The 24,837-nt window shown below is 39.4% G+C and overlaps 1 protein-coding gene across 1 annotated transcript in view; it reads left to right on the top strand.

Moving 5' to 3' along the window:
- SCN8A (sodium voltage-gated channel alpha subunit 8) overlaps positions 1–24,837 on the top strand; it is a 122,153-nt gene that overhangs the window by 38,332 nt on the left and 58,984 nt on the right. Inside the window, 3 exon segments of the mRNA XM_045554882.1 lie at positions 2,683–2,889; positions 3,712–4,005; positions 15,394–15,750. Coding sequence (XP_045410838.1) covers positions 2,683–2,889; positions 3,712–4,005; positions 15,394–15,750 — 858 coding nt within the window.

The following is a 24,837-nucleotide window of genomic DNA, read 5'->3' as shown; positions in this document are numbered from 1 at the left end:
CTCTCCCCTCTCCCTCTCCCCTCCTCCCTCTCCCTCTCCTCTCCCTCTCCCTCTCCCTCTCCCTCTCCCTCTCCTCTCCTCTCCCTCTCCCTCTCCCTCTCCCTCTCCTCTCCCTCTCCTCCTCCTCTCCTCTCCCTCTCCCTCTCCCCTCTCCTCTCCCCTCTCCTCTCCCTCTTCCTCTCCTCTCCCTCTCCCTCTCCCTCTCCTCTCCCTCTCACCTCTCCTCTCCCTCTCCCTCTCCCTCTCCTCTCTCTCCCTCTCCCTCTCCTCTCCCTCTCCTCTCCCTCTCCCTCTCCCTCTCCCTCTCCCTCTCCTCTCCCTCTCCCTCTCCTCTCCCTCTCCCTCTCCCTCTCCCTCTCCTCTCCTCTCCTCTCCCTCTTCCTCTCCCTCTTCCTCTCCCTCTCCCTCTCCTCTCCTCTCCTCTCCTTCCCTCTCCTCTCCTCTCCTCTCCTCTCTCCCTCTCCTCTCCTCTCCCTCTTCCTCTCCTCTCCCTCTCCTCTCCTCTCCCTCTCCCTCTCCTCTCCCTCTCCTCTCCTCTCCTCTCCCTCTCCTCTCCCTCTCCTCTCCTCTCCCTCTCCTCTCCCTCTCCCTCTCCTCTCCCTCTCCCTCTCCTCTCCCTCTCCTCTCCCTCTCCCTCTCCTCTCCTCTCCCTCTCCTCTCCCTCTCCCTCTCCTCTCCTCTCCCTCTCCTCTCCTCTCCTCTCCCTCTTCCTCTCCTCTCCCTCTCCTCTCCTCTCCCTCTCCTCTCCCTCTCCCTCTCCTCTCCCTCTTCCTCTCCTCTCCCTCTTCCTCTCCTCTCCCTCTCCTCTCCCTCTCCTCTCCCTCTCCCTCTCCTCTCCCTCTCCCTCTCCCTCTCCTCTCCCTCTCCCTCTCCCTCTCCTCTCCCTCTCCTCTCCCTCTCCCTCTCCTCTCCTCTCCCTCTCCTCTCCCTCTCCTCTCCCCTCTTCCTCTCCTCTCCCTCTCCCTCTCCTCTCCCTCTCCTCTCCCTCTCCTCTCCCTCTCCTCTCCTCTCCCTCTCCCTCTCCTCTCCCTCTCCCTCTCCTCTCCCTCTCCTCTCCCTCTCCTCTCCCTCTCCCTCTCCTCTCCCTCTCCTCTCCCTCTTCCTCTCCTCTCCCTCTCCCTCTCCTCTCCCTCTCCTCTCCCTCTCCTCTCCCTCTCCTCTCCCTCTCCCTCTCCTCTCCCTCTCCTCTCCCTCTCCCTCTCCCTCTCCTCCCCCTCTCCCTCCTCTCCCTCTCCCTCTCCCTCTCCCTCTCCTCTCCCTCTCCCTCTCCTCTCCTCTCCCTCTCCCTCTCCTCTCCTCTCCCTCTCCCTCTCCTCTCCCTCTCCCTCTCCCTCTCCTCTCCCTCTCCTCTCCCTCTCCCTCTCCTCTCCCTCTCCTCTCCCTCTCCTCTGCCTCTCGAATTTACTTGCTAGGGAATCATCCCTGTTTCTTGAGTACTCAGTCATGTATAATTATAGAAGCTTAAAGCTTTGACAGCCTCTTTCCTGGCCTGGGAATCTACCATCTCTACCTACTTCCTATTATATCACTATCTGCAGCATGTCTCCTTTTGGATTTGTGGGCTTAGGATATCTGTTTAAAAAATATTAGATGCCTCTTTGTACAAGGCACTATACTAGACATTGTAAAGATGGGGATTTCTATCCACAAGGACCTTGGAATCTAAATGTATCAAAATTTTTGAGATTCATAACACATTTGGACTTGTTCAAGCAGGCTGTACAGAAATAAGGTCAGCGCCATTCCGTTGGGCTACACTGGTGACTGAGGACAAGTCATATAACTTTGCGAGTTGTGATGGAGAAGTTAGTGTAGGTGGTGCTAAGGGTCTTCCAGCATAGAAATTTTATGAGAAGTCATTGTTTTGTCTTTGACTCTGGCATTAGGTGATGCCAGTTACTTTGAGAATAAGAAACATGTCCTCTTCATGCATGAAGGAACCTCTTTAAGGGAAACTTCTAGTTCAAAGCCCTGAATTCTTTTCTGTTAGACAGCCTAGAGTTCCCTCAGGTTTGTATCTTTCTCGTGAAATATTTGTGATTGATGCTAAGTTGCATTAAATATTTGTGGTTGAAAGAATAAAAGTGGAAATTCAGTAATAGTGGCTGGTATATACATAACCTAAAACCTATTTGCTCTTTGATGTCCATTTGCTCACGGTTTAGTGAAAAGAACAGGCCTAGGATCCTCTTTCCTATTTTTTTCCTTACCACTATCGTTTATGTCATATTGTCATATCCCTCTTTTAAAACCCATTCTATTGCAAAAGGATAAGGTAGGGTGTCACTCAAGATGGGGACTTCTGTGACTTGGATTGGATTTCAAAGTTGAAATTTTTCTGTTAATACTCTTTGAGGACCAGTAGATAAATGAGCTAAAGTCTTACATTCTTTTCTTTATACTTGTTTTAGAATCAGCCAACAAAGTCAAATACAATTTTTAGCCCAGAGCATTTTTTTCCTTTAAAAAAAAAGCAAGCATTTTTCTATGAAAGAAGTATGTAGGGAATATTTGGAAATGGGAGGAGATTTTTTTTGTTCCAATGGATGGGAGATACATACCACTGCCATTTTAGTGTTCAAAATGCAAACAGTGCCCCTGCAGAGAAACTAGGCCCACAAGTGGTTTTCAGCCCGGTTCATTTAATGCAGGTAACTCAGAAAATGGTCTTTGTCTTTGCAGACCTTACGAGCAGCTGGGAAAACATACATGATCTTCTTCGTTTTGGTCATCTTTGTGGGTTCTTTCTATCTGGTGAACTTGATCTTGGCTGTGGTGGCCATGGCTTATGAAGAGCAGAATCAGGCAACACTGGAAGAGGCAGAGCAAAAAGAGGCTGAGTTCAAAGCAATGTTGGAGCAACTTAAAAAGCAACAGGAAGAGGCACAGGTTGGTGATGAATTCTTTACATCCCACCTGATCACGGTGACTAAGGCCCCATCTGATTGCCACTGCAATTGATCTTTTCTGGGCACAGTTTCAAATAGAGGTCATTAATCTGATTACAGTAACCCAAGTAACAACTGCAGATGGTTGATCCAATTATTTCATTTGTCTTAGTGGCTACATTGCTTGTTAATATGAACAGTTGCTGAATTTCTGAGCTGTAAAGTGTTTAACTGCTAATGATGACTGGAAAGAAAAAAGTGACCAAAGCAGTTTGTATAGTGCTTCCCATAAGCATAGCATTTTGTTGAGAAAACATTAGGATCCCTGTAATTATAAAAAGTATTGTTTCTAATTAAAAAGAAGATACAGGCAAAATATTAAAGTAAAATTTGGAAAACACTTGTGATCCCGTCACCCTAACACTTAACTTTCTAATCCTCATCCAAATATACACGTATTTTTACGTCGCTGGGCCCGTAATATAGTTTCTTAACATTCATTTTCAGACTTGCTCAGAAGGGATCCTCTGGTACCAAGGAGGCGAGCAAGTTCTTGTTTGAGATAATCAGGAAAATAAATCCCAAAGTTCTCACCACTGGGTTCTGTTCTGATCACTTAGGGCTGTTTGCCAGAATATAAATTCAACTAGAATGTAGAGGCAGCCAGGCCCTGGGCACAGCTTGGCACCCTCCTCTAACAGGCTGGGTTTGCTTCCTCCTTTCTCTGTCTGTGGGAAGGAAGTGCTCTGTACTAACTGGTTGGCTTTGGGTGGCTCTAGTTACATGCTCCTGATCTGGTCTGTTCCTGTGCCTCCTATTCTAGGCTGCAGCCATGGCCACTTCAGCCGGAACCGTCTCAGAAGATGCCATAGAGGAAGAAGGTGAAGAAGGAGGGGGCTCTCCTCGGAGCTCGTCTGAACTTTCTAAACTCAGTTCAAAGAGTGCCAAGGAAAGACGTAACAGGAGAAAGAAGAGGAAGCAAAAGGAACTTTCTGAAGGAGAGGAGAAGGGGGATCCTGAGAAGGTGTTTAAGTCAGAATCAGAAGATGGTATGAGGAGGAAGGGCTTTCGGCTGCCAGACAACAGAATAGGGAGGAAGTTTTCCATCATGAATCAGGTAAACTCTTTACATTGGGTCAAATAAGCCTAAGAAATTCTGGTTTTGCTAATCCTGCTTGATTTTGATTTTCTCCTTTGGCCCTGCATTTTCCAGGGCCATGGCTGCGTCCTCGGTCGTACCTCTCTGTGCTCCTTATTGTTCTCTTCTAGGAGGAAGCATTTCTGGCATATTTGGAACATCCTCCACTCTAATCCTGCCCTCCCTTCTCTGATGTAAAAGTCAGCCCTAGCACTGCATGATCCCCTGTGGCATTCTTAAAGTATATGTCACACCAGCAAGCCTCATGTTATAAAACATCAGGAAGAACTTTTCTCCTCTGAGTATCTGAACATCAGAATTTAACTCAAACATCTTTGTTTAAAAATTGTATATAATTGTAGGTAATAATAATAATAATAATAATGAGAGTCAGGGAACTTTTAGGATTTCTTATTTGTGCATGGTAATTTCTACTAATTACTTATTTTGGATACACAGTGTCATGGCAATAAGTAAGCCTATAGTAGATTGAAAACCTCCAGTTTTTCCTTTTATAAATGGGGAAACTAAGAGAGAGGGACGAGGACTTAGGGATAATTATTGAGCATTCTATTGCTGTAAATATCATCACATGGTAGGTATCTTTGGATTTCAAAGAACACCACCAAAATCCACTTCTTAGGCCATTTAATGCCTCATTTTAAAGAAATGCTGGCAAGTTTGTAGGTATAGAATGGATTGTAGTTTATGGCAATGTTTTTGGTATCTTTTTCTCTTTTATGTGCATATCTATTTATGTTCATATCTCCTCTCTTAGATAAGGTCCTAAAGTCAAGGTCTGCTTTTTTGCACAAGGCTAGCGTTCAGATATTGTTGGGCAATAAGTGCAAGACTTTTAGAAATCTGATTTAACACCTTCTGGGACTTCTTTACAGCCTGAGGCCATCTCTATCTAACTTTTACCTCACCTTTCTCCTGGTTCAGCTTCTTTTGGGGAAAAGTGTGATTGCAGCTTGGTTGTAATACTGCCCCTGTCTTGAGAGCCATCACTGAGCTAGTTAATGAATACCTTAGTGCTGTTAATGCTTTGCTATTGAATGGTCTCTGATTATTCTGTAGGCTTTAGTACAGAGTTTCACTGATTGCTCTGTAGCTCAAAAAATGAAACTGGGCTTCTGAGATGTCCTGCTTTGCATGAAAATGTTCACTTCCTCTGATTTCCCCAGGTAGAAAAAATTGTAGATTCCTAGAGACTGTGGCTGACTGCCAGGACTTGCTTAGGTACTCCACATGGTAGTAATACTCTTTGTCCCAGGACTTTCCTGCAGTTTCTTTGGAAGAATAACTGAAGAAACTGACAACTAGAGAGATTAACTTATCCAAGGTTATATAGCTAGTAGGTGTTTGAGCCAAGATTTGAACCCAGGTCCATCTCACTCCAGAGCTTGTGCTCTTAGCCACCCCTTCTCTATTTCCCTACACATATACATGGTCATCTCTTCTGTTGGCTTAATAATAAATGTGGCTTTGGTTTGCCCAGAGCATAGTTCAGGTAATGTGTCAGTTTCCTTTACTTCCGCATCTTCTGGGATCACCTTGAGACATCTGTCCACCCATCTCCTACCCATTTCTCTACATTTTTAAGGCTCAGCACAGTTTATAATTATTAAGTTGAGTCCATTTTTGCAAAGTATTTTAATTGTTCTACTGCAGCAGTTCTCACAGGCTTTTCAATCTTAGGACCCCTTTATATCCTGAAAAGTTATTGAGGACCTGAAGAGCTTTTCAAAAATGTGCTTTTAATTTATCATATTAGAAATTATAATTAAGAAATTTTGCAAATATTTACTAATTTCTTTAAAAATAATAACAATAAACCTATTCCACGATTAACACAAATTATATATTTTTTATTAAAATGAACTGTTTTCCAAAATAAAATAATTAGGGAGAAAAGTGGTATTGCTTACATTTCTTCTAATCTCCTTAATCTCTGGTTTAATAGAAAACAGCTGGAATATCATACCTGCTTATGCATGCATTCAAAAGGTTGCAATATGTTTTTTTGCTTAAAGTATGTGAAGAAAATCCGGTTTTGTCTAGATATGTAGTTGGAAAGTGAAAGACTTCAGATAATTATGAATGTTCCTCTTTGATGCTATTCCAAAACACAACAGTGACAATTTTTTTAATGGTTAGTTTTAGTGTGGAATCTGAAACTATTTATATATCAGTAACTTCATACTCTCTTATAATAAACTCTTTTTCTCTGTTTTGCACCATAGATCTTTAACCTATGAATAATTTGTAGCATCATGTGTTGATCATTTGGGAAATTTTGAGTCACTAAGTTATGTAGATCTTCCAAATACCGACACACAATATTAAGCAATCATATTCATTGTTACCACCGATCTCATCAGAAAAGTATTTAAATATTACAAAGCTGTCAGGTTCACAGTGTCCACTGTAAGCTTGTGAGAAAATGAGAGCAATGAAGGCAGATATCATCTTCATATTATTATGAAATAGTTTTGATCTCATGAGCTTCCCTTAAAAGGGTCTCAGGGACCCCTGGGGTCCCTAGACCATACTTTAAGAACCACTGCTGTATTAGAAAGAAAAAGTGAAATATGACATGGAAGTAGAATGCTTAACCTCAATCATGTGTCACATTGCAAACATCCTAGTCATTGTAAGCCTCATCTTGACAGACAGCTGACATGAATGCCCTGAAATCCCCACAGATAATTTTTCTGTGGAATGTGAAGTCCATTCCCTCAAATCCAGAACATCCCAGAGTCATTCTCCCAAGCAAACGTCTAGAACTAAGGTCATATTTTTAGTTAATGTGATGAGACTGCCTGAAAAGGTCCAGAAGTTCCTGGTTGATTGACAGGAAGATTTTGAAAACAGGAAGTAAGGCCTATCCATCTCTTAAACTAGACTGGATCCTGGGAGTTAACAGAGCCATGGGTCCTGAGTCATCACTGAAACGCTCCAGTACAGGGAAGCTGAGACTGGGGAGGGCTTGGTGCTGCTGCCTTTGGGATGTGGCACCTCAGGGAATGGGCTAGATCAGAATTGGGTACTGGGTACAAGGAGAAATAGGGCAAGTCATCTTTTCACCTTTCACATTCATTGCAGAGTCAACTCTTTTGTCAAAAGTGAAACAAGGAATTAAAGAACAATAGGTAAATTAGTTCCTTATTTTATATATTATTTCAGGATCGTGATTTTTAACTGTTCATAGATGACTGAATTGATTATTATCTTCTTTATCACCTTCCTATCATCCTTACCACTTTCAATAAGGTAAAGAATAGCCTGATGTATCAGATCTTATGTAGCATATAATATTTTCTGCTGTGCTACAAGTTCCAAGAGGGCAGAAACTGTGTTGTATGTCTTATTCATTACTATATCTGTATCACTTAGCACTCAATAGGTATTTCATTAAATAAAATTAAATTTTATTGTCAGATAAATAAAATCTCAGTCCTAATGTGAGACCTAATCTACCAGGTAGTGTCAGCCCCCAACATTGGCCTAATGCAAAATCGTGAATTCCGTCCAATTTAACTTTCTGTGAGAAACAAAGCAGTGACCCAGTGCAGGTATGGGACAACACTAAAATGGGTGACCAATTTGTAATATATAACCTATTAGATTATTAAATATGAAACATCTCATTTTGAATCAAAAGTTTAGTTTATTATATCTCAAACAAGAAGCAGTACAATTAATCACAGTATGTACCTAAACTATCAACACAATTTTGCCATCTTAACAATAGCTTGTTTTTGCCAGCAGCGAAGAAGCTTGGAGAGTGAGTGGCGATGAAATCGCAAAAGGCATTTCCACAGCTTGTTGAGCATTAAATATTTTTCCTTGCAAGAAGTGGTCCAAAACCTGGCAGAAGTGATAGTCGGTTGGTGCAAGGTCTGGTGAATACAGTGGATGACAGAGAGTTTCCAAGTCCAGCCTCTGTAGTTTGAGCAGCATTGTTTGGGTGACATGTGGTCAGCATTGTCTTGCAAGAGGATTGGCCTATCTCTATTGACCAATCTTGGCTGCTTCATCGCAAGCATCCTCATCATTTCATCCAATTGATTGCAGTAGACATCCAATGTAATCAATTGACCAAGTTTCATGAAGCTGTAGTGGATAATACAGCGCTGGATCACCAGACACCATTAGATTTTTTTGATGAATATTTAGTTTTGGACTGTGTTTAGGGACTTCATCTTTATCCAGCTATTGTGCCGAATACTTGTGATTGTCAAAAATAATCCATTTTTATGACATGTAACAATATGGTGTAGAAATGGTTCACCTTTATGTCATGACAACAAAGAAAGGCAAGCTTCGAGACAATTTCTCTTCTGATGCTCATTTAATTCATGCGGTACCCGTCTATTCAGCTTCTTTACCTTGCTCATTTGTTTCAAATGGTCCGATATTGTTGAGGTAGTAACGTCAAACCTAGCCACTAATTCACACATAGGTTGAGATGGATTCACTTCCACTACAGTTTATCATTATCAACCTTGGTCTCAGGTCACCCACGTGGCTCGTTTTCAAGATTAAAATCACCAAAACAGAACTTCTCAAAACATCGAGGTACTGTGTGTTCATTAGCCACATCCTTCCCAAACATTTTGTTCATATTTCGACCTGTCTGTGCTTCATTGGTTCCAAGATGGAACTCATATTTGAAAATAACACAAATTTTTTACTTATCCATGGTTTCACAAAAATTGCTTAAAAAAAATTTGAAAGATAATCAGAAGCCAAACCATGCATTTGAAAGAATGAGGATGTACCTTCACAATAAAAATAAAACAAGAAGTGTCAAAGTGAAATGTCAGAGATATCAACTGTCTAACTTAGTACTTAAGGAAATTGGACATTTCATACTTAATAACCTAAATAAACACATGTTAATTAAGTTAAACATTGTATTTACTGTGTATATACAAAGCACTTCAGGAGCTAGAAAGATGAATCAGCCACTGTGCACTTAAGGAGTTCATAGTTGCTTAAGAAGGAGAGATAGAACATGTATATAAAGCACTATTGTGAAAAGTGGCATGTAAGTACTCTGAAAGGGTGCTATGGAAGGATTAAGGAAGTCAGTAGAGGAAGGAACAGAAGGGCTGGACCATGGAAAATGGAGAGGATTTCCCCAGCTGAAAATGGAGTGTGCACCGGAAATAGAGAAAATAAAGACCTGAAGGCAGGGTGGCTGCATGGTAGGGTATATGAGGGCAAACAGTGAAAGATAAAAGAGAGTAAGTAAATTAGAGTCAAAGCTGGGAGGGTCTTGAATGCCATTCTTAGGACATGGAGTAATGGTGTTAAGAGTGATATGGATTTATTTATTTGTTTATTTTTATAGATTTAGGGAGTGCATGTACAGATTTGTTATATGGATGTTTTTGCATAGTGGTTAAGTTGACTTTTTGTGTAACCCTCACCCAATCAGTGTATGTAGTACCGATTAGGTAATTTCTCATCCCATGCCCTTCTCCTGCCCTCCTGCCCTTCTGAGTCTCCAGTGTTTGTTATTCCACTCTCTATGTCCATTTATCTCTCACAAGTGAGAACATGTGGTATTTGACTTTCTGATTATGAGTTATTTCAGTTAATGATAGTGGCTTCCAGTTCTATCCATGTTGCTGCAAAAGACATGATTTCATTCTTGTTTATGGTTGAGTAGTATTCCATGTTGTGTGGAATACACACACACATATGCATACATACACACACACACACACACCCCTACATTTTCTTTATCCAGTCATCAGTTGATGGACCCTTAGGTTGATTGCATATCTTTGCCGTTGTGAATAGTGCTGTCATAAGCATACAAGTCCTGGTATCTTTTTGACAGAATGGTTTCTTTTCCTTTGGGTAGTTACCCAGTTGTGGGATTGCTGGGTCAAATAGTAGTTCTAGTTTTAGCTTTTTGAGAAATCTCCATACTATTTTCTGTAGAGGTTGTAGTAATTTACATTCCCACCAACAGTGTACAAGTGTTCCCTTTTCTCTGCACCCTCACCAACATCTATGGTTTTTTGAGTTTTTAATAATGGCCATTCTGACTGGTGTAAGATGGTATCTCATTGTGCTTGTAATTTGAATTTCTTTGATGATTAGTGATGTTGACCATTTTTTCATATGTTTGTTGGCCATTTGTATGTCTTCTTTTGAAAAATGTCTGTTCATGTACTTTGCCAAATTTTTAAAGGGGTTATTTGGTTTTTTTTCTTGTTGTTTGAGTTTCTTATAGATTCTGGATAATAGTCATTCATTGGATGCATAGTTTGTGAATATTTTCTCCCATTCTTTGGGTTGTCTATTTGCTCTGTGGATTCTTTTGTTGAGCAGAAAATTTTTAGTTTAATTAAGTCCCATTTGACTGTTTTGGTTTTTGTTAGATTTGCTTTTGAGGTCTTGGTCATAAATTCTTTGCCTAGGATGTCCAGAAGAATTTTTCCTAGTTTTTTTCTTTCCCCTAGAATTTTTAGTTTCAGGTGATACATTTAAGTCTTTAATCTATGTTGAGTCAATTTTTGTATATGGTGAGAGATACGGGTCCAGTTTCATTCTTCTGCATGTGGCTATCCAATTTTCCCAGCACCATTTATCAAATAAGGTGTCTTTTCTGCAGTATATGTTTTTGGCTGCTTTGTCTAAGATCAGTTGGTTGTAGGTATGTGGCTTTATCTCTGGGTTGTCTATTCTGTTCCATTGAACTATGTGTCTGTTTTTATACCAGTACCATGCTGTTTTGGTTACTGTAGCCTTGTAGTATAATTTGTAGTCAGGTAATGTGATGCCTCCAGATTTGTTCTTTTTGCTTAGGATTGCTTTTGCTATTCTGGCTGTTTTTTGGTTTCATGTGAATTTTAGGATTATTTTTTCTAATTCTGTGAAAAATGACATTGGTATTGAATCCGTAGATTGCTTTGGGGAATATGGTCATTTTAACAATATTGATTCTTAGAATCCATGAGCATGGGATGTTTTTCCATTAGTTTGTGCCCAATCAAAAAAAGCCCAGGACCAGATGGATTCACAACTGAATTCTACCAGACTTACAAAGAAGAACCAGTACCAATCCTAATAAAACTATTCCAAAAAATTGAGGAGGAGGGAAACCTCCTTAGGTCATTCTACAAAGTAAGCATCACCCTTAGCCAGGCCAGGACACAACCAAAAATACTGTGGGATTCAGCAAAGGAGCCCAGGAGTGCCTGAGTCCTGTCTTTTCCTGGTCATGTTTCTCTCCAGTGAAGCCCCCAAAGAAGTTATATGCACCCAAGGCACAAGTTATTAATATTTAGGCTCATGCCCTGAACCTCAGTGTTCTGTGTTACCTTTCACATACAAATCAAGCAATCCATACCCCAAATCCCCAACCTCCTCCTTTGTCTAATTCACTTACCAAGCCAGTATTTCCCCTAAATCACCTCAGGACCAGGTTCTGGACAACTATGTACAGCCTCTATAGCCCAGAGCCCTCTGAAATTAATTCAAATTATTCAGTCTTAAACTTGCCTTCCCTGCCTCACCTATTGCTCCCCAGGGAAACCACACAATAAGGCTCTGGGCCACAATTTCCCCCTCACTCCTTCTGCCTCCTGACCAACCCTGACACTAACCCCGCGTGGCCCTCTGTGGCAAGACATGCCCATTTCTCTTGGGAACTAATGTAATAAACTCTTCTTTCAGAGGCAGTTGCCTCTATATTATATGATTAAAACAAAATCCCAGGTACATTTTAAGACACAGCAATGTTGTTAAGAGCCGTATTTCTCAAATGTCTGTGGTAAAGGACTAGTTTCTATTTTTTCCAATTCTTCATGAACTAATACTGTTGTAAAATATGATAACAATGAATTTCTATAAAAATTATCATATTCTTAGATGTTATGACTATAACTAATGTCTGATTGCTATACAAGTTTCTAAATGCTTCTCTCGGTTTCTGTACTTGTCTTGTTGTGAACCAATAACAACTTATGTACTAGCATTGGTTCGTGAATCACACTTGGTTTAGAACTGGTTCAGGGGAATGAATCGATGATTTAATGGGGGTGCCCAAATGTGTATGTAAGAAGAGGAATAGTAAGTTTACCAATCAAACAACATGGAAGAGGAAAGCATAAGAGCTGGGCATGTATGTGCCCTTGTAACGTACAGTGACAACATCTACTCATATACAAAGCCCAGTCAACATTCTGGAGTCTAATGCAGCTTCTTCTCTATGATACAAGGATGGGGTAGAACAGAGTAAGTCAGCGTGATCAGAGATGTTGCATCCTCTTTTCTAGAGGCCTAGATATACCATATGGCATGTACTCAACAAGGACAGTTATGTAAAACGATCTGTGATTGGTGGTCTTCTTGATGTGGTCCCCAGTGATGAAATGCATTTATTGTCTCAGAAGTTTGTAAGTTGCTTGAAGCCAAGACAGGAAAAGAATACACAACAAGTAAAAGACACAGGTGAGAGAATGGAATATGATGGAACTAGAATTATCTAAAGAAAATGCACCAATCTAAGGACAGGGCCTATGTACATTAGAAGAAGAGACAGGAACTGGAGTATAGAACCAGGAATGGAATTCTGGTCAACAAAAATGTAGGGCAGAAAGATTAAAGAGGAGACCCATAGTATTATGATCAAAAGTATTACCAAGCCAGGCATGGTGGGCTGCTCATGCCTGTAATCCCAACACTTTGGGAGGCCAAGGCAGGAGGATCACTTGAGGCCAGGAATTCAAGACCAGTCTGAACACCATAGTGAGACCCTATCTCTACAAATTTTTTTTTTTTAAAGTAGCCAGGTGCAGTGGCATACATTTGTAGTCCCAGCTATTTGGGAGGCTGAAGCAGGAGGATGGCTTGAGCCTAGGAGTTTGAGGCTGCAGTGAGCTATGATCACACCACTCACTGCACTCCTTGGAGCAAGACACCATCCCTTTAAAAAAAAAAAATTATCAGAAAAGGTTTCTTTAGTGCATATAATGTATGCATTGTACTGACATAGCATAGTCTCAGCCCATGAAGAAGTGCAATTTATTAGCGGTTTAACACCTGAACTCTAAGGCAAAAATTTCACAGGTAAAAATTATTTTGAAAGTTCAAAGTCACAGTGAGGCAAACTAAATATCACAGGGTAGCAAGGAAGATTGTTTAAGGTTAGTCATTTGTCAGTTTCTTTCCCTTAGAGCAGTGGTCTTCAAACTGGGGTTGTATCCCCTTGGGGTACTTGAAGACTTTCCCAGCACAGTTTTAAGAAACCCAGTTCTGGATCTTTAACCTACATACACCTGTGCGTGAGATCAGCTCTGTGATCCAAAGTTGCACCACTTCTTTCCTACTTTCCTTTTCAGTCTCCCTCTTCCCAGTTGACAAAAGGAAGGCATATCTCTGTCACCCCAGATCTTAAGTGGTGCATTGCCTTAAGGTATAAAAATCTTTGGGATGCCAAACAAAAAGACAATTGAAAATGTTAGTGTCTACAAAGTTTTCTTTAATCCAAGAACCTTAATTCCATTGTAAGGCTTTCTGAACTTATCTCTTTTATATTTCTGTTAGGAGTGAAACAGAGTTATAATCGGGTTGTCGAGATGTTTGTAAGTTCAGGAGTGGGATGGTTGTCCCTGGAGTACATATTAATACATTCATTAAAAATGAAAAACGAGGTCATACTTTTTTAAAATGAAAATAGTCTGATTTGGTCAATTGCTTTGACATTGAGGACTCACTTTGCTAATTAGGTCATGTGGTGGACATTCTCATAAATGAGCTAAATCTGTTGCTTTAAGGTTTTGACAAATATATTTAAGGCATATGATAAGATAAAATCATATTAAAAAATAAGTGTTGGCAATGATGTAAAGAATTAACAATATTTCGATTATTCCAACCTTCTGTTGTGTTAAACAGGTTCCTTTAGGTAAAAGTAACTCATGTAAGAATAACCCATATAAATATTAATAAATAATAAAGCCTTTTGGCATCCTCAGAAATCAAGAAAAGGCATCCTTCTAATAATTAGGTAACAAATCCTTTGGCAAGTTGCATTTTCAGTTCTTTGCCTTTAACAAAATTGAAAGACCTAATTTGTCAGCCAGTAGATCATTAAAACAAATTTTGCTTATAGCTTACCATGTGATTTTTGGCATATAATTTGGAGAGAGTTCAAAGAATTAACTGACATTGGCATAACAAAGTTTTTCCATTCCAAGATAATATTTATATGAATAACGTTTCTCAGCACTTAAAATCTATCAGTAAAAAGGAAGGGATTGATTTGGAGTCATGTCTCATTCTAATAATAAGTAATACTGTCAACAAATATTTAAGCACCAACTGATGAAATCTATCTCATTAAGAAATGCATTTTAATAAAATTGTCACTTTTAAGCTTATTGCTTATAAAATGTGTAATAAATTTATGTAGCTTGGTCAACTGTATTCATAGGAATTATAATAGAAAATCTGGGAGAATTTTTAAAATTTCTTAGAGAATCATGGTCACAGGAAAATTTTTAAATATTAAATACAGTTTATAATTTTTTATTGCAGAGAAACATTCAAGGGTGATCAATAAACTACATTAAAACATAAAAAATATACATTTACATAAATTTCTCTAGGGAACATGTAATGAAAGTATGAGTTGAAGGAGAAAAAGAAATCAGAAAAAATATCCAAGTGGTAAAGAAGAGGTTTATTTAAAAATGTCATTACTGGGAATTATATAATTTACAGCTGTTTAAACTGGGAATTATAGAGTTTACAACTATTTAAACTTTTGGTGAAAAAAATTTTATGTTGACTTTAAAATGAGGTGGAAGAGGCCATACATAATTTTCAACTGAACTAAAAAGCTTGAAGAGAACTGTTGGAATAATATTCTATCTCCAAGAAATATACTCATGGAGAGAATGGCAAATGATATGGGCACTTTTAAAATTCTCTCTTTTTGCCAAGTGTGGGATAGAGACTTAGTTCAGTAAGTTAAAGGCACACTCCCTGTGAGCCCATAATAAGATGCACACACAGTGATGTGCTTCCCTGCGGATGTTACACAGAACGTGAGATAAAAGCATCTATGGATGCATGAGTGAACAGTGAGTGGCATTTTTGAATCCTTAACTAGCCAAACACAGGTATATCTCAAGTGTACGGGGAAGGGTAAGTGTGTAATAGTGCGTGATGAACGCTAGTAGTCAACAGCCAGGCGTACTTTCTAGAAACGTGTTCTGGTACCCAGGCTGCAAGGGTGGGGCCTTGCCGGGGAAGCCTAGCCTAATGTTTGCTCAGCCTGTAGGGTCCACGCTGGTCTCATGCCCTCTCTCCTCTCTCTTCCCCCTGCCCCTGCAGTCCCTGCTCAGCATCCCAGGCTCGCCCTTCCTCTCCCGCCACAACAGCAAAAGCAGCATCTTCAGTTTCCGCGGTCCTGGGCGGTTCCGAGACCCGGGCTCGGAGAACGAGTTCGCGGACGACGAGCACAGCACGGTGGAGGAGAGCGAGGGCCGCCGGGACTCCCTGTTCATCCCCATCCGGGCCCGCGAGCGCCGCAGCAGCTACAGCGGCTACAGCGGCTACAGCCAGGGCAGCCGCTCCTCGCGCATCTTCCCCAGCCTGCGGCGCAGCGTGAAGCGCAACAGCACGGTGGACTGCAACGGCGTGGTGTCCCTCATCGGCCCCGGCTCCCACATCGGGCGGCTCCTGCCAGAGGTGAAAATAGATAAGGCAGCTACCGAGGACAGTGTAAGGAAGTACACAAATAGATAGAGGCTAGGCATGGCAGTCTCTCCCGCTCCCTTCCCCTCTTCCCTGGTCTGCCCGTTCTACTGGGTCTCTCTGGCCCCTTCTCTCGTTAACACCCCGGCCGTTTCTGTTTCTCTCCTCAGCCCTCCCGTTACTCGCCCTGTTTTCTCCTTTCCTTTATTCCATTTCCCTCATCTTCCTTCCTTGTTTCTGCCTCTCCTCCCCTCGTTAAGCTCCTTCCTTTATTTTACCTTTTTCCTTCTCTCCCCCTTTGCAAGTCTGTCCGCCCGTGTTTCCCTCCCCACCTGCTTTGACTGAATGTCCCTGGCCAGCGGAGCCTGCCCGGATGGAATGAGAATGCCACCGTGCCACCACCAATGACCAAGTCTGAGCGGGTTTGAAACTACCATTGCTTCTCTTCCCCCACTTCCTCTCCCCTCCTAGGGAAACAGCTTGGAATTTAAAGATTTTATTCTTTCTATTTTAAAAAAGTAATATAGTTTTGAATAATTTTCTAAGTCTCCTTTGCAAAAACAAAGTATGATTTTTCCAAAGAGGAATGTTCATACATGTCAGGGTGGGTGGTTATGTTCCAGGAGAGCCAGGCAAGGAGAGGTTACTGGACCCAGGCTTTTAAAGGGGATTGAAATGGAAATAAATCAAAGGAGGAAAAAGTGGGAGGTTGGGGCAAGAACACATGGTGTATGGGGGAGGAAGGAAAAGGGAAGCAAAGATGAATTTTAAATGTAATCAGATGTCAGATTCTGGAGGAGTTGCATATAATAGCTTCATGAAATCACTTGTCTAGGGGGTTGAATAATGGTGCCCCTCTTTGGGAAAAGCCATCTCTTAACATTTCTTTAAATTCTAAGCTGTTTATATCTTTTTTTTTAAGTTTTAAATTCTTATAACCTCAGTGATCCCAATCCTTCCTACCTCTAATTCCTTAACTTTCCTGAATCCCTCCTTAGCTGATACAAGCTCCTTGAGATAGCATGTCAGTCTATTTTGTTCTAACATTTCGGTTTCCTCTAACACAGCATGAAGATAGCCAAACCTTTAATTAGCATGATGCATGTGTGGAGGAAAACTGGACAATCATGGGTGAAATTTTTCAGAACGATCTGTTTTTAGCATTTTAGGGCAGTTATTGACTGTACATATAAAATTTTCAAAAGACAGTTTGTATGTGTTTGAGATTATCTCATTTCTTCCTGCCCTTTTATTTAAAAGCAAAATATTTTCCCCTGTATGTTTGTATTGCTTTTTCTAAGCTACAAATTACTTTTACTTGAATTATTTAATTTCTTCTGAGTAAAATTATGTAAGGCTGACAAAGTGAAAATTACTATTCCTGTTTTTGTGATGGGGAGCAGGCTCAACGAATTTGTGTTCCTTTAGGTGGTACAGCTAGCTCATCAGTGGTAGAGCCAGAATAGTAGACCCTTCAGAAACCCTAATCTTCTGTTTCCCAGTTAATTTTAATGTCTTCTCTGCATAGTCACTTGGCCACTGCTCTTCTGGAGTCCTGTTTATTTAAGATCAACTGCTATAGGAACAATAATAATAATAATAATAAACAGGCTAGGTGCAGTGACTCACACCTGTAATCCTAGCACTCTAGGAGGCCAAGGCAGGAGGATTGATTGAGCCCAGGAGTTGGAGGTGCAGTGAGCTAGATTGTGTCACTGCACTCTAGCCAGGGCAACAGAGGGAGACTGTGTCTCAAAAAAATAATAATAATAATAACAATAATAATAAACAGTGGCTCCAAAGTTTCCCCAAGACCAGAGAGTTGGCCAAAATGAATGTTGTAGATAATTATCTTCACATGTGATTTTTATTTGATTTTTTCACTAATTCTGTGTCTAGGGGTAAATTTGGGGCTTCCCAGTGAGATAATTATATTTTCTGAAAAAACAAGAGATAATGTCAGTGGAGAATGAGGATGGGTCAGGTCATCATGGTCATTACAGATGGGGCAATTCAAATGTTTGGAACCAAATCAAATTTTGACGTCCCAGCAGTTTTAAAAAATATTTAAGCCAAATAATACAGTTTGCTTTTTCTCTGAAGAGAAGGTAGGTGTCCAGAAAGAAGGAGCTTGAACTTCAGCTTAAGGCAGATGATCAGGTTTGGGGGTTTTGTTTTTGCTTTTTTAGCAGCTTCTGTTGTACTGTGTGGGAGAAAAATTTCAGAGTCAGTTGAGCATGGCTGTGCAGTGTAAGGCTTTCTGTGCCACGTTACACTGTGGTCTGCGGAGCTCCACCTTGAGATTTTGGGGGGCCTGCATACCCAGTGCCCTGTAAGCACTGAGGGGATTCTCTCCTGTGGCCCCAAGTAATGGTGGAGACAGACTTAAGGGTTCCCAAAGCCAAGAGGTCAGATCCCAAAGTGGCAGGAAGATGAGGTAGACAAGACTGTATCATTCCCAAGGGCTTCATAACTAGGAAAAGCTATTTGTTTTATCTTATTTTATTAGAAGCCATTAAGAAGCTGTTATGTCATATACCTGTTAATAGTATAGGTAAATGCCTGTTACATTAATAGGCCAAAAGAACAAAACAAGTAAAACAGGATGCATATAGTTACTGTGGTGTGATATCAAATCTATGTAAAGACAATTACATGGAGAAAAAAGAGAGCTGGCTAAAAGTTAATAGTAGTTGCCTTTAAGGAGAAATTATTGGTGACTTTTTTTCTTCCTTACACTTTTCTGCCCTTTCCAGTTTTCTATAATGGGCACAATAATTATAGCTACCAAATATTGACTCCTTATACTTTGCCAAGTACTTTATATACATGATCTCATTTAATTCTTATAACCAGCCTATTCAGTAGGGGGTTTTATCCTATTAACAGATGAGTCTCAAGGAAATATTTAGTGACTTAGGGAAGTGGAACTTAAACCAAGGTCTCCTTGATGCTAAAAAGAATTTCCTGACAGCTTAAATATTAGTTTCTTCAAAAAGTGGGGGAAACAATCATTTATCTTAACTGGACACAATATATTAATACTTATATATTAAGTTAATATTATAAAATTTAAGAGGTATTAATTGCTCATCTGGCAGGCCAGGCCAGATGAAAATTAATAACTCTTTGGGCTAGGATATAGTGATTCTCACTGTCAAACATTTTGGATGCATCCATAGCCAAAGATTAACCTGAACTATTAGAATGTTTTCAGTTATATATACTCATTATTCATAGAATAGTATAGGAGTCACTAATGGTCTGTAAGCTGGTGTCACACAATATTCATGTGTAAACAATGCCATATCTGTATTTTTTTCATCAGGCTCAAATTAAGAAATATACTAGGCCATAAGAAAAAAAGGCATCCAGACATCACCGCATTAGAGTCTCATCAAAAACTATTTCACATCTTCATTAGTTATTCAGTTGTAAGTGAGTGGTAATGATTTTTTGATAGCTTGGGAATTTTCACTTGCTTTTTGCCGAAGCAGAGAATAAAGGGACTTTTCCCTGTGTCTCCAGCGCTGAGCTGGGAAAGCAGGTGAGAATTGTTGCTCTTCACTCATAAAGCAGGTGCCCTGGCAATGAAGAAATCACATGTAACTCAGAAATCATGTTGAGGTAGCTTGCAAGTATACAAGCTTTGTCTCACTTAATGAACGCTCACAGCCCTCACCTTATGAGATAGATACTGCTATTCTCTGCATTTTACTCAGGAGGAATCCAAGGCTTAGAAGAATAAAGTAACTTGTCCAAGATTGCACAGTAAACAGTAGAGTTAGGATTTGAATTCAAGCAATCTCACGCCACAGCTTTAGCCGTTAGCCATTATACTATACTAACTCAAAAGCCCAAGTTCTTTATTTACTGATGTGATCCTATGAAATTAGCCTCTCTAACCCCATTTTCTTTTCTGTAAAAAAGATAAAATGATCTCTGTTAGGGGGCTATTGTGAAGATTAAACATGACAACATACATAAAATGTGAAGCATATCATGTGGCCTGTTCTTGGTGTTCAGAAAGCCAATTTCCAATCCTTTGCTTCTAGTTTCTTGGCCTTTTTAACCCTGAGGAGTAGACAGTACTGAATTGCTTGATTTGGCTCCTTCTAAGATTCTAAAGATCCTTTGTTTGAGAAGGAGGAATTATTGTACAATTATTTTAAAGCAAAACACTACAAAAAGTTAAGAAAAGCTTGAATAGGGGATTGATTAATGGCTAGGTTCCAAGGACACTTACAAAATGCTGTCAATTTTAGTTCCAAGAAAGGTAACTGACTGATTAATTTCCAGTTATGTATTTCTATGGAAAGCAATTTAGAATCAATAACACGTTGACCTTCCTTGGGCAAATCTATACAAATGTGTGCAGAATCTGCCATCTGCAGATGTTGTAGGATATCTCTTTGAGAGGATTGCTACAATTTTGGAGATTGGAAGTCAGTGGCTAAATGCCCTAATAAACTTTGCATTTGGGTTAACAGAAATCAAACAAATTTGTACTGAGTTTAACTTTCAAAGAACTTACTTAAGGTTCTCAGTTGCTTTCTCTGTTACTGACAGTTTTGCTTCAAGGCTCATTACAGGCTGAATTCAAAACAGGCAGAGGCTCCCGACTTTGAACGGTTAATTCTCCTCCCCACTCCCCAACAACATGAAACAAAACAAAAAACCATACACTACCATTTACAAACAAAACAAAACAAAAAAATAGAAACAAGAAAACCTGAAGAGATAGGAAAGGGCATGTGGTTTTTCCTCTGGGCCTTGGGTCTCAGCATGGCTGAAGGATGAAGCCCCCACTCCCATGTGATGACAGTTGAGCAGCTGAGCCCATAGCAGAGGTACGTCTCACCCCAGCCCAAGAGGAATTCTAGCTGGAAGCTGAGTATGTAGCTGGTTTACCTGGGAGAGAGTCTGTTCCAGGTTTTCTTCCCTTCAGTTTGTGCTCTGACACAAGAAACCATAGCCAACATTGCCATTAAGAAAATAAGATAGTGCAGCCACTTTGGAAAATAGTTTGGCAGTTCCTCGAAAATTAGATATATAGTTAACATATGACCCAGCAATTCTACTCCAAGGTATATACCCAAGAGAATTGAAAACATATGGTCACACAAAAACTTGTACATGAATATTCATAAAATCATTATTCACAATAGCTCCAAAGTAGAAACAACTCAAATGCCTATCAACTAAGGAATAAACACAATGTTTTACATTCCTACAATGGAATATTATTCAGCCATAAAAAGGAATGAAATATTGATAAATGCAAGGTTCAACATGGATGAACCTTGAAAACATTATGCTCAGTGAAAGAAGCCAGATTCCATTTATAGGAAATGTCTACAAGAGGCAAATCCACAGAGACAGAAATCAGGTTATTGGTTGTGAGGAGCCAGGCAAAAGGGGGAATTGTGAGTGACAGCTAACAGGTACTATGTTTCCCCTTGGTGTGATGGAAATGTTCTGGAATTTGATAGTGGTGATGGTTGTTCAACATTGTGAATATACTTTTAAGCCGCTGAATTCTACACTGTAAAATGGTTAAAATGAATTTTATATTATGTGCATTTTATCTCAGTTTTTTTAATGGCAAAAGAAAAAAACAGAATAGCCAAGAACCTGGTCTTTTAATTCTGGCTTTCAAAACCTCACCAAGGGAAGAGGGACTGCCTACCCATTTTGGTACTCTGTGTACCCTAATTTTAATTTCCTTAGTAGTAAAAACTGTGTTACTTTTTGGACACTATCTTAGCCTCTACTCATTCTTAGCACTTTTAAGTGATCTGCTTCATAGGTAATTTTAGTTTATGTCATCTTGGGTAGTTAACAGTAGTGAATATATGTTTGCTCTCTGACTCTCCATAAATCAGTCTGATTTGTTGACTACGAAGAGATTGCATCTACAAAGGGACAATGAATAGTTGAATAAAGATAGAACTTTGACCCACAACCTGCCCAAGAAACCAACCCCCTTACCTGTAATAAACAATCCAGGAAGCTAGATTTCTATCTCTAGAGATAATCCAGGAAGCTAAATAATAACTTCCATAACAATAGTCCCCAAATGGCCAGGACTTGATTAATAACTGACTACTTCCCTAATTTTCATTCCCATTTCTAACTTAGGTCCAACCAGAAAAAGCCAAATATGCACCTGTAACTAATCACATGGGATGCCCCGCTTCTAGCTAGCCTCCAATGCTTCCCCATGCCAACAGCCTCTAGTAGGGCACACCTGAAGCCTTTCCACTCCTCTGCCTGCCACAAGTGGCAGTGAAGATAGCTGACTCCCTTGATAAATAGCCTTTCCTCTTCTCATTTGGTCCATCTTTGTTTATTTCCACAATAAGGTAACATTTTATACATAGTTACACACTCTGCATTCCATATTCCTCCTCAGAGAATTCCACTGCATAATCAAATTGCAGTAGCACATCTGGTAACCCTCACCCAAGTTATGCATAAATAGGGTAGAGAAGCTCTCTGACCAGTTGAGGATTGTCCCCTAAACTCTTCATTACCACAAGACTCTCCCAAAAAGTACCCTCCTACCTCTTTCTAGTCAGTTCCCTCCACTCCAGGCAACCACTTCTGACTTGTATCCCTGTAGATTAGTTTTCTTTCATATGTGTGAACTTATACATTATATATTTTTTATTTGGCTTCTTGCACTCAAGATACTTTTGTTTTTGAGATACATTCATGTTATTTTATCAGTAGTTCATTTCTTGTTATTGTTGAGTAGTATTTCATTGTGTAAATATACCCCAATTTGTTTATCCATTCTCTCCAGTTGATGGGTATTCAGGTTGCTTCCAATTTGCAGCTAGTGTGAATATGCTTACTATGGGCATTATTGTACACCTCTTTTGTAGATAAATGTTTTCATTTATATTGGATAAATACATCACAGTGAAATTCCTGGGTCATATGGTAAATGTGTTTAACTTTATAAGAAATTGCCAAACAGTTCTCCAGAATAGTTACACCGTTTTTTGTTTTTGTTTTTTTATCCCACCAACAATGTCTTAGGGTTCTGTTGCTTGACATCCTAGCCAGCATTTGGTGTTGTCTTTGATTTTAGCATTTTAATGGGTATGAAATGTTATCTCATTGTGCCTTTAATTTGCATTTCCCTGATGACTAATGATGATGAGCATCTTTTCCTGTGCTTATTGGCTTCTTATATGTCTTCTTTAGTGAATTGTTTATTTAAATCTTTTGCTCATTTTTAACTGAGTTGTTTATCTTTTTTATTATTGATTTGTTTTTTATATGTTTTGGATACAAGTCCTTTATCAGATATTTAAATTTTTAATTTTGATGAAGTCCAATGTAACAATTTTTTTCTTCTATGATACTGTTTTTGACATCCTGTTCAAGAACTCTTTACCTACCTGCAAGGGCATGGAGATATTTTATGTCTATAAGCTTCATGGTTCTGAGCTTTACATTTATTTCTCATCAATCTGAAATTAAGTTTCTATGTCAAATGAGATAGGGGTCAACCTGAATGAATATCCAGTCTTTTAGCACCATTTGTTAAAAAGACTTTTCTTTCTCTGTTGAATTGACTTGGAGCCTTGGTTGAAATCGATTGATGTATATGTGTGGGTCTGTTTCTGAACTCTGTTCTTTTTTTCCCTTGATCTGTTTGTCTGTGCTTATGCCGATATACGTTTGTCTTGATTATTATAACTTAATATTCTTGAAATGAAATAGCATAAACACTCTGAACAAAAAATATTTTTAAAGATTATTAGATAATGTTTCAAGAGATTATTTTGGTATTCTAGATCTTTTTAAAAGATTATTGTAGGCCAGGCACAGTGGCTCACACCTATAATCCTAGCACTCTGGGAGGCCAAAGTGGGACAGTTGCTTGAGCTCAGGAGTTTGACACCACGCTTAGCAAGAGGGAGACCCCATCTCTACTAAAAATAGAAAAATTAGTCATGGCACAGGCCTATTGTCCAGCTACTAAGGAGGCTGCAGCAGGATTGCTTGAACCCAGAAGTTTGAAGTTGCAGTAAGCTACCGTGATGCCACTGCACTCTACCCAGGGCAACAGAGTGAGACTCTGTCTCAAAAAAAAAAAATTATTCTAGAGCCTTTGCATGTCCTTATAAATTGTAGAATCATCTTGTCAGTTTCTTTCAAAAAGCCTAGAATTTTGGTAGGGATTGCACTGACTCTACAGATCAGTCTGGGGAAGGTGAGCATCTTAATTATAATAAATCTTACAGTCTATGACTGTGGTATAATTCTTCATTTATTTAGGTCTTTTTAAGCTTCTCTCAACAAACTTGTATAGTTTGGCGGAGGGGTAGGTCTTGCATATCTTTCATTAGATTTATTCCTAGGTATTTGATTTTTTTTGATGCTATAGTAAAAGGTATAATTTTTAACTTTTTATTTTTCAAGTATTTGATGCCAGAATATAGAAACACAGTTGATTTTTTTATATTGACCTTGCATCCTATGACCTTGATAAATGAACATATTGTTTCTATTAGGTTTGGAGGTTTTTTGGGAAAATTCCATAGGGCTTTCTACATATACAATATTCTCTGTGAATAACAGCAGCTGCAATCCTTATGCCTTTTATTTATTTATTTTCTTTATTGCACTACCTAGGACTTTAAGATATAAAATTGAATAGAAGTGATGAAAGCAGATATTCTTCCTTGTTTCCAATATTAGAGGAAAAGAATTTAATATTTCATCAAGAACTCTGATGTTGGTTGTAGGTTTTCATAGATGTCTTTTATCAGATCGAAACTGCTATATTCCATTTGTGGTTTGCTGAGAGATTTTATGCAGATGTGTTGAATTTTGTTAAATGTTTTTCTGCATCTGTGAGATGATCATATGCTTTTTCTTTTTTATTCTGTTAATGGGATGGATGACCTTGACTTTATCCCTAATGTTAACTAACCTTGCTTTGCTGGGTTAAACTCTGTTCTTGGTCATGATATATTATCTTTTGTATATATTGCTAGATCCTATTTGCTTATATTTTGTTAAGGATTTTGCATCACTGTTCTTTAGAGATACTGGTATCTT

This window comes from Lemur catta, chromosome 6, assembly GCF_020740605.2.
Source record: "Lemur catta isolate mLemCat1 chromosome 6, mLemCat1.pri, whole genome shotgun sequence".
In the NCBI taxonomy this organism is placed as follows: domain Eukaryota; kingdom Metazoa; phylum Chordata; class Mammalia; order Primates; family Lemuridae; genus Lemur; species Lemur catta.
Note: the sequence above shows the minus strand (reverse complement) of the source record. Positions and strands in the feature narration are given on the sequence as shown.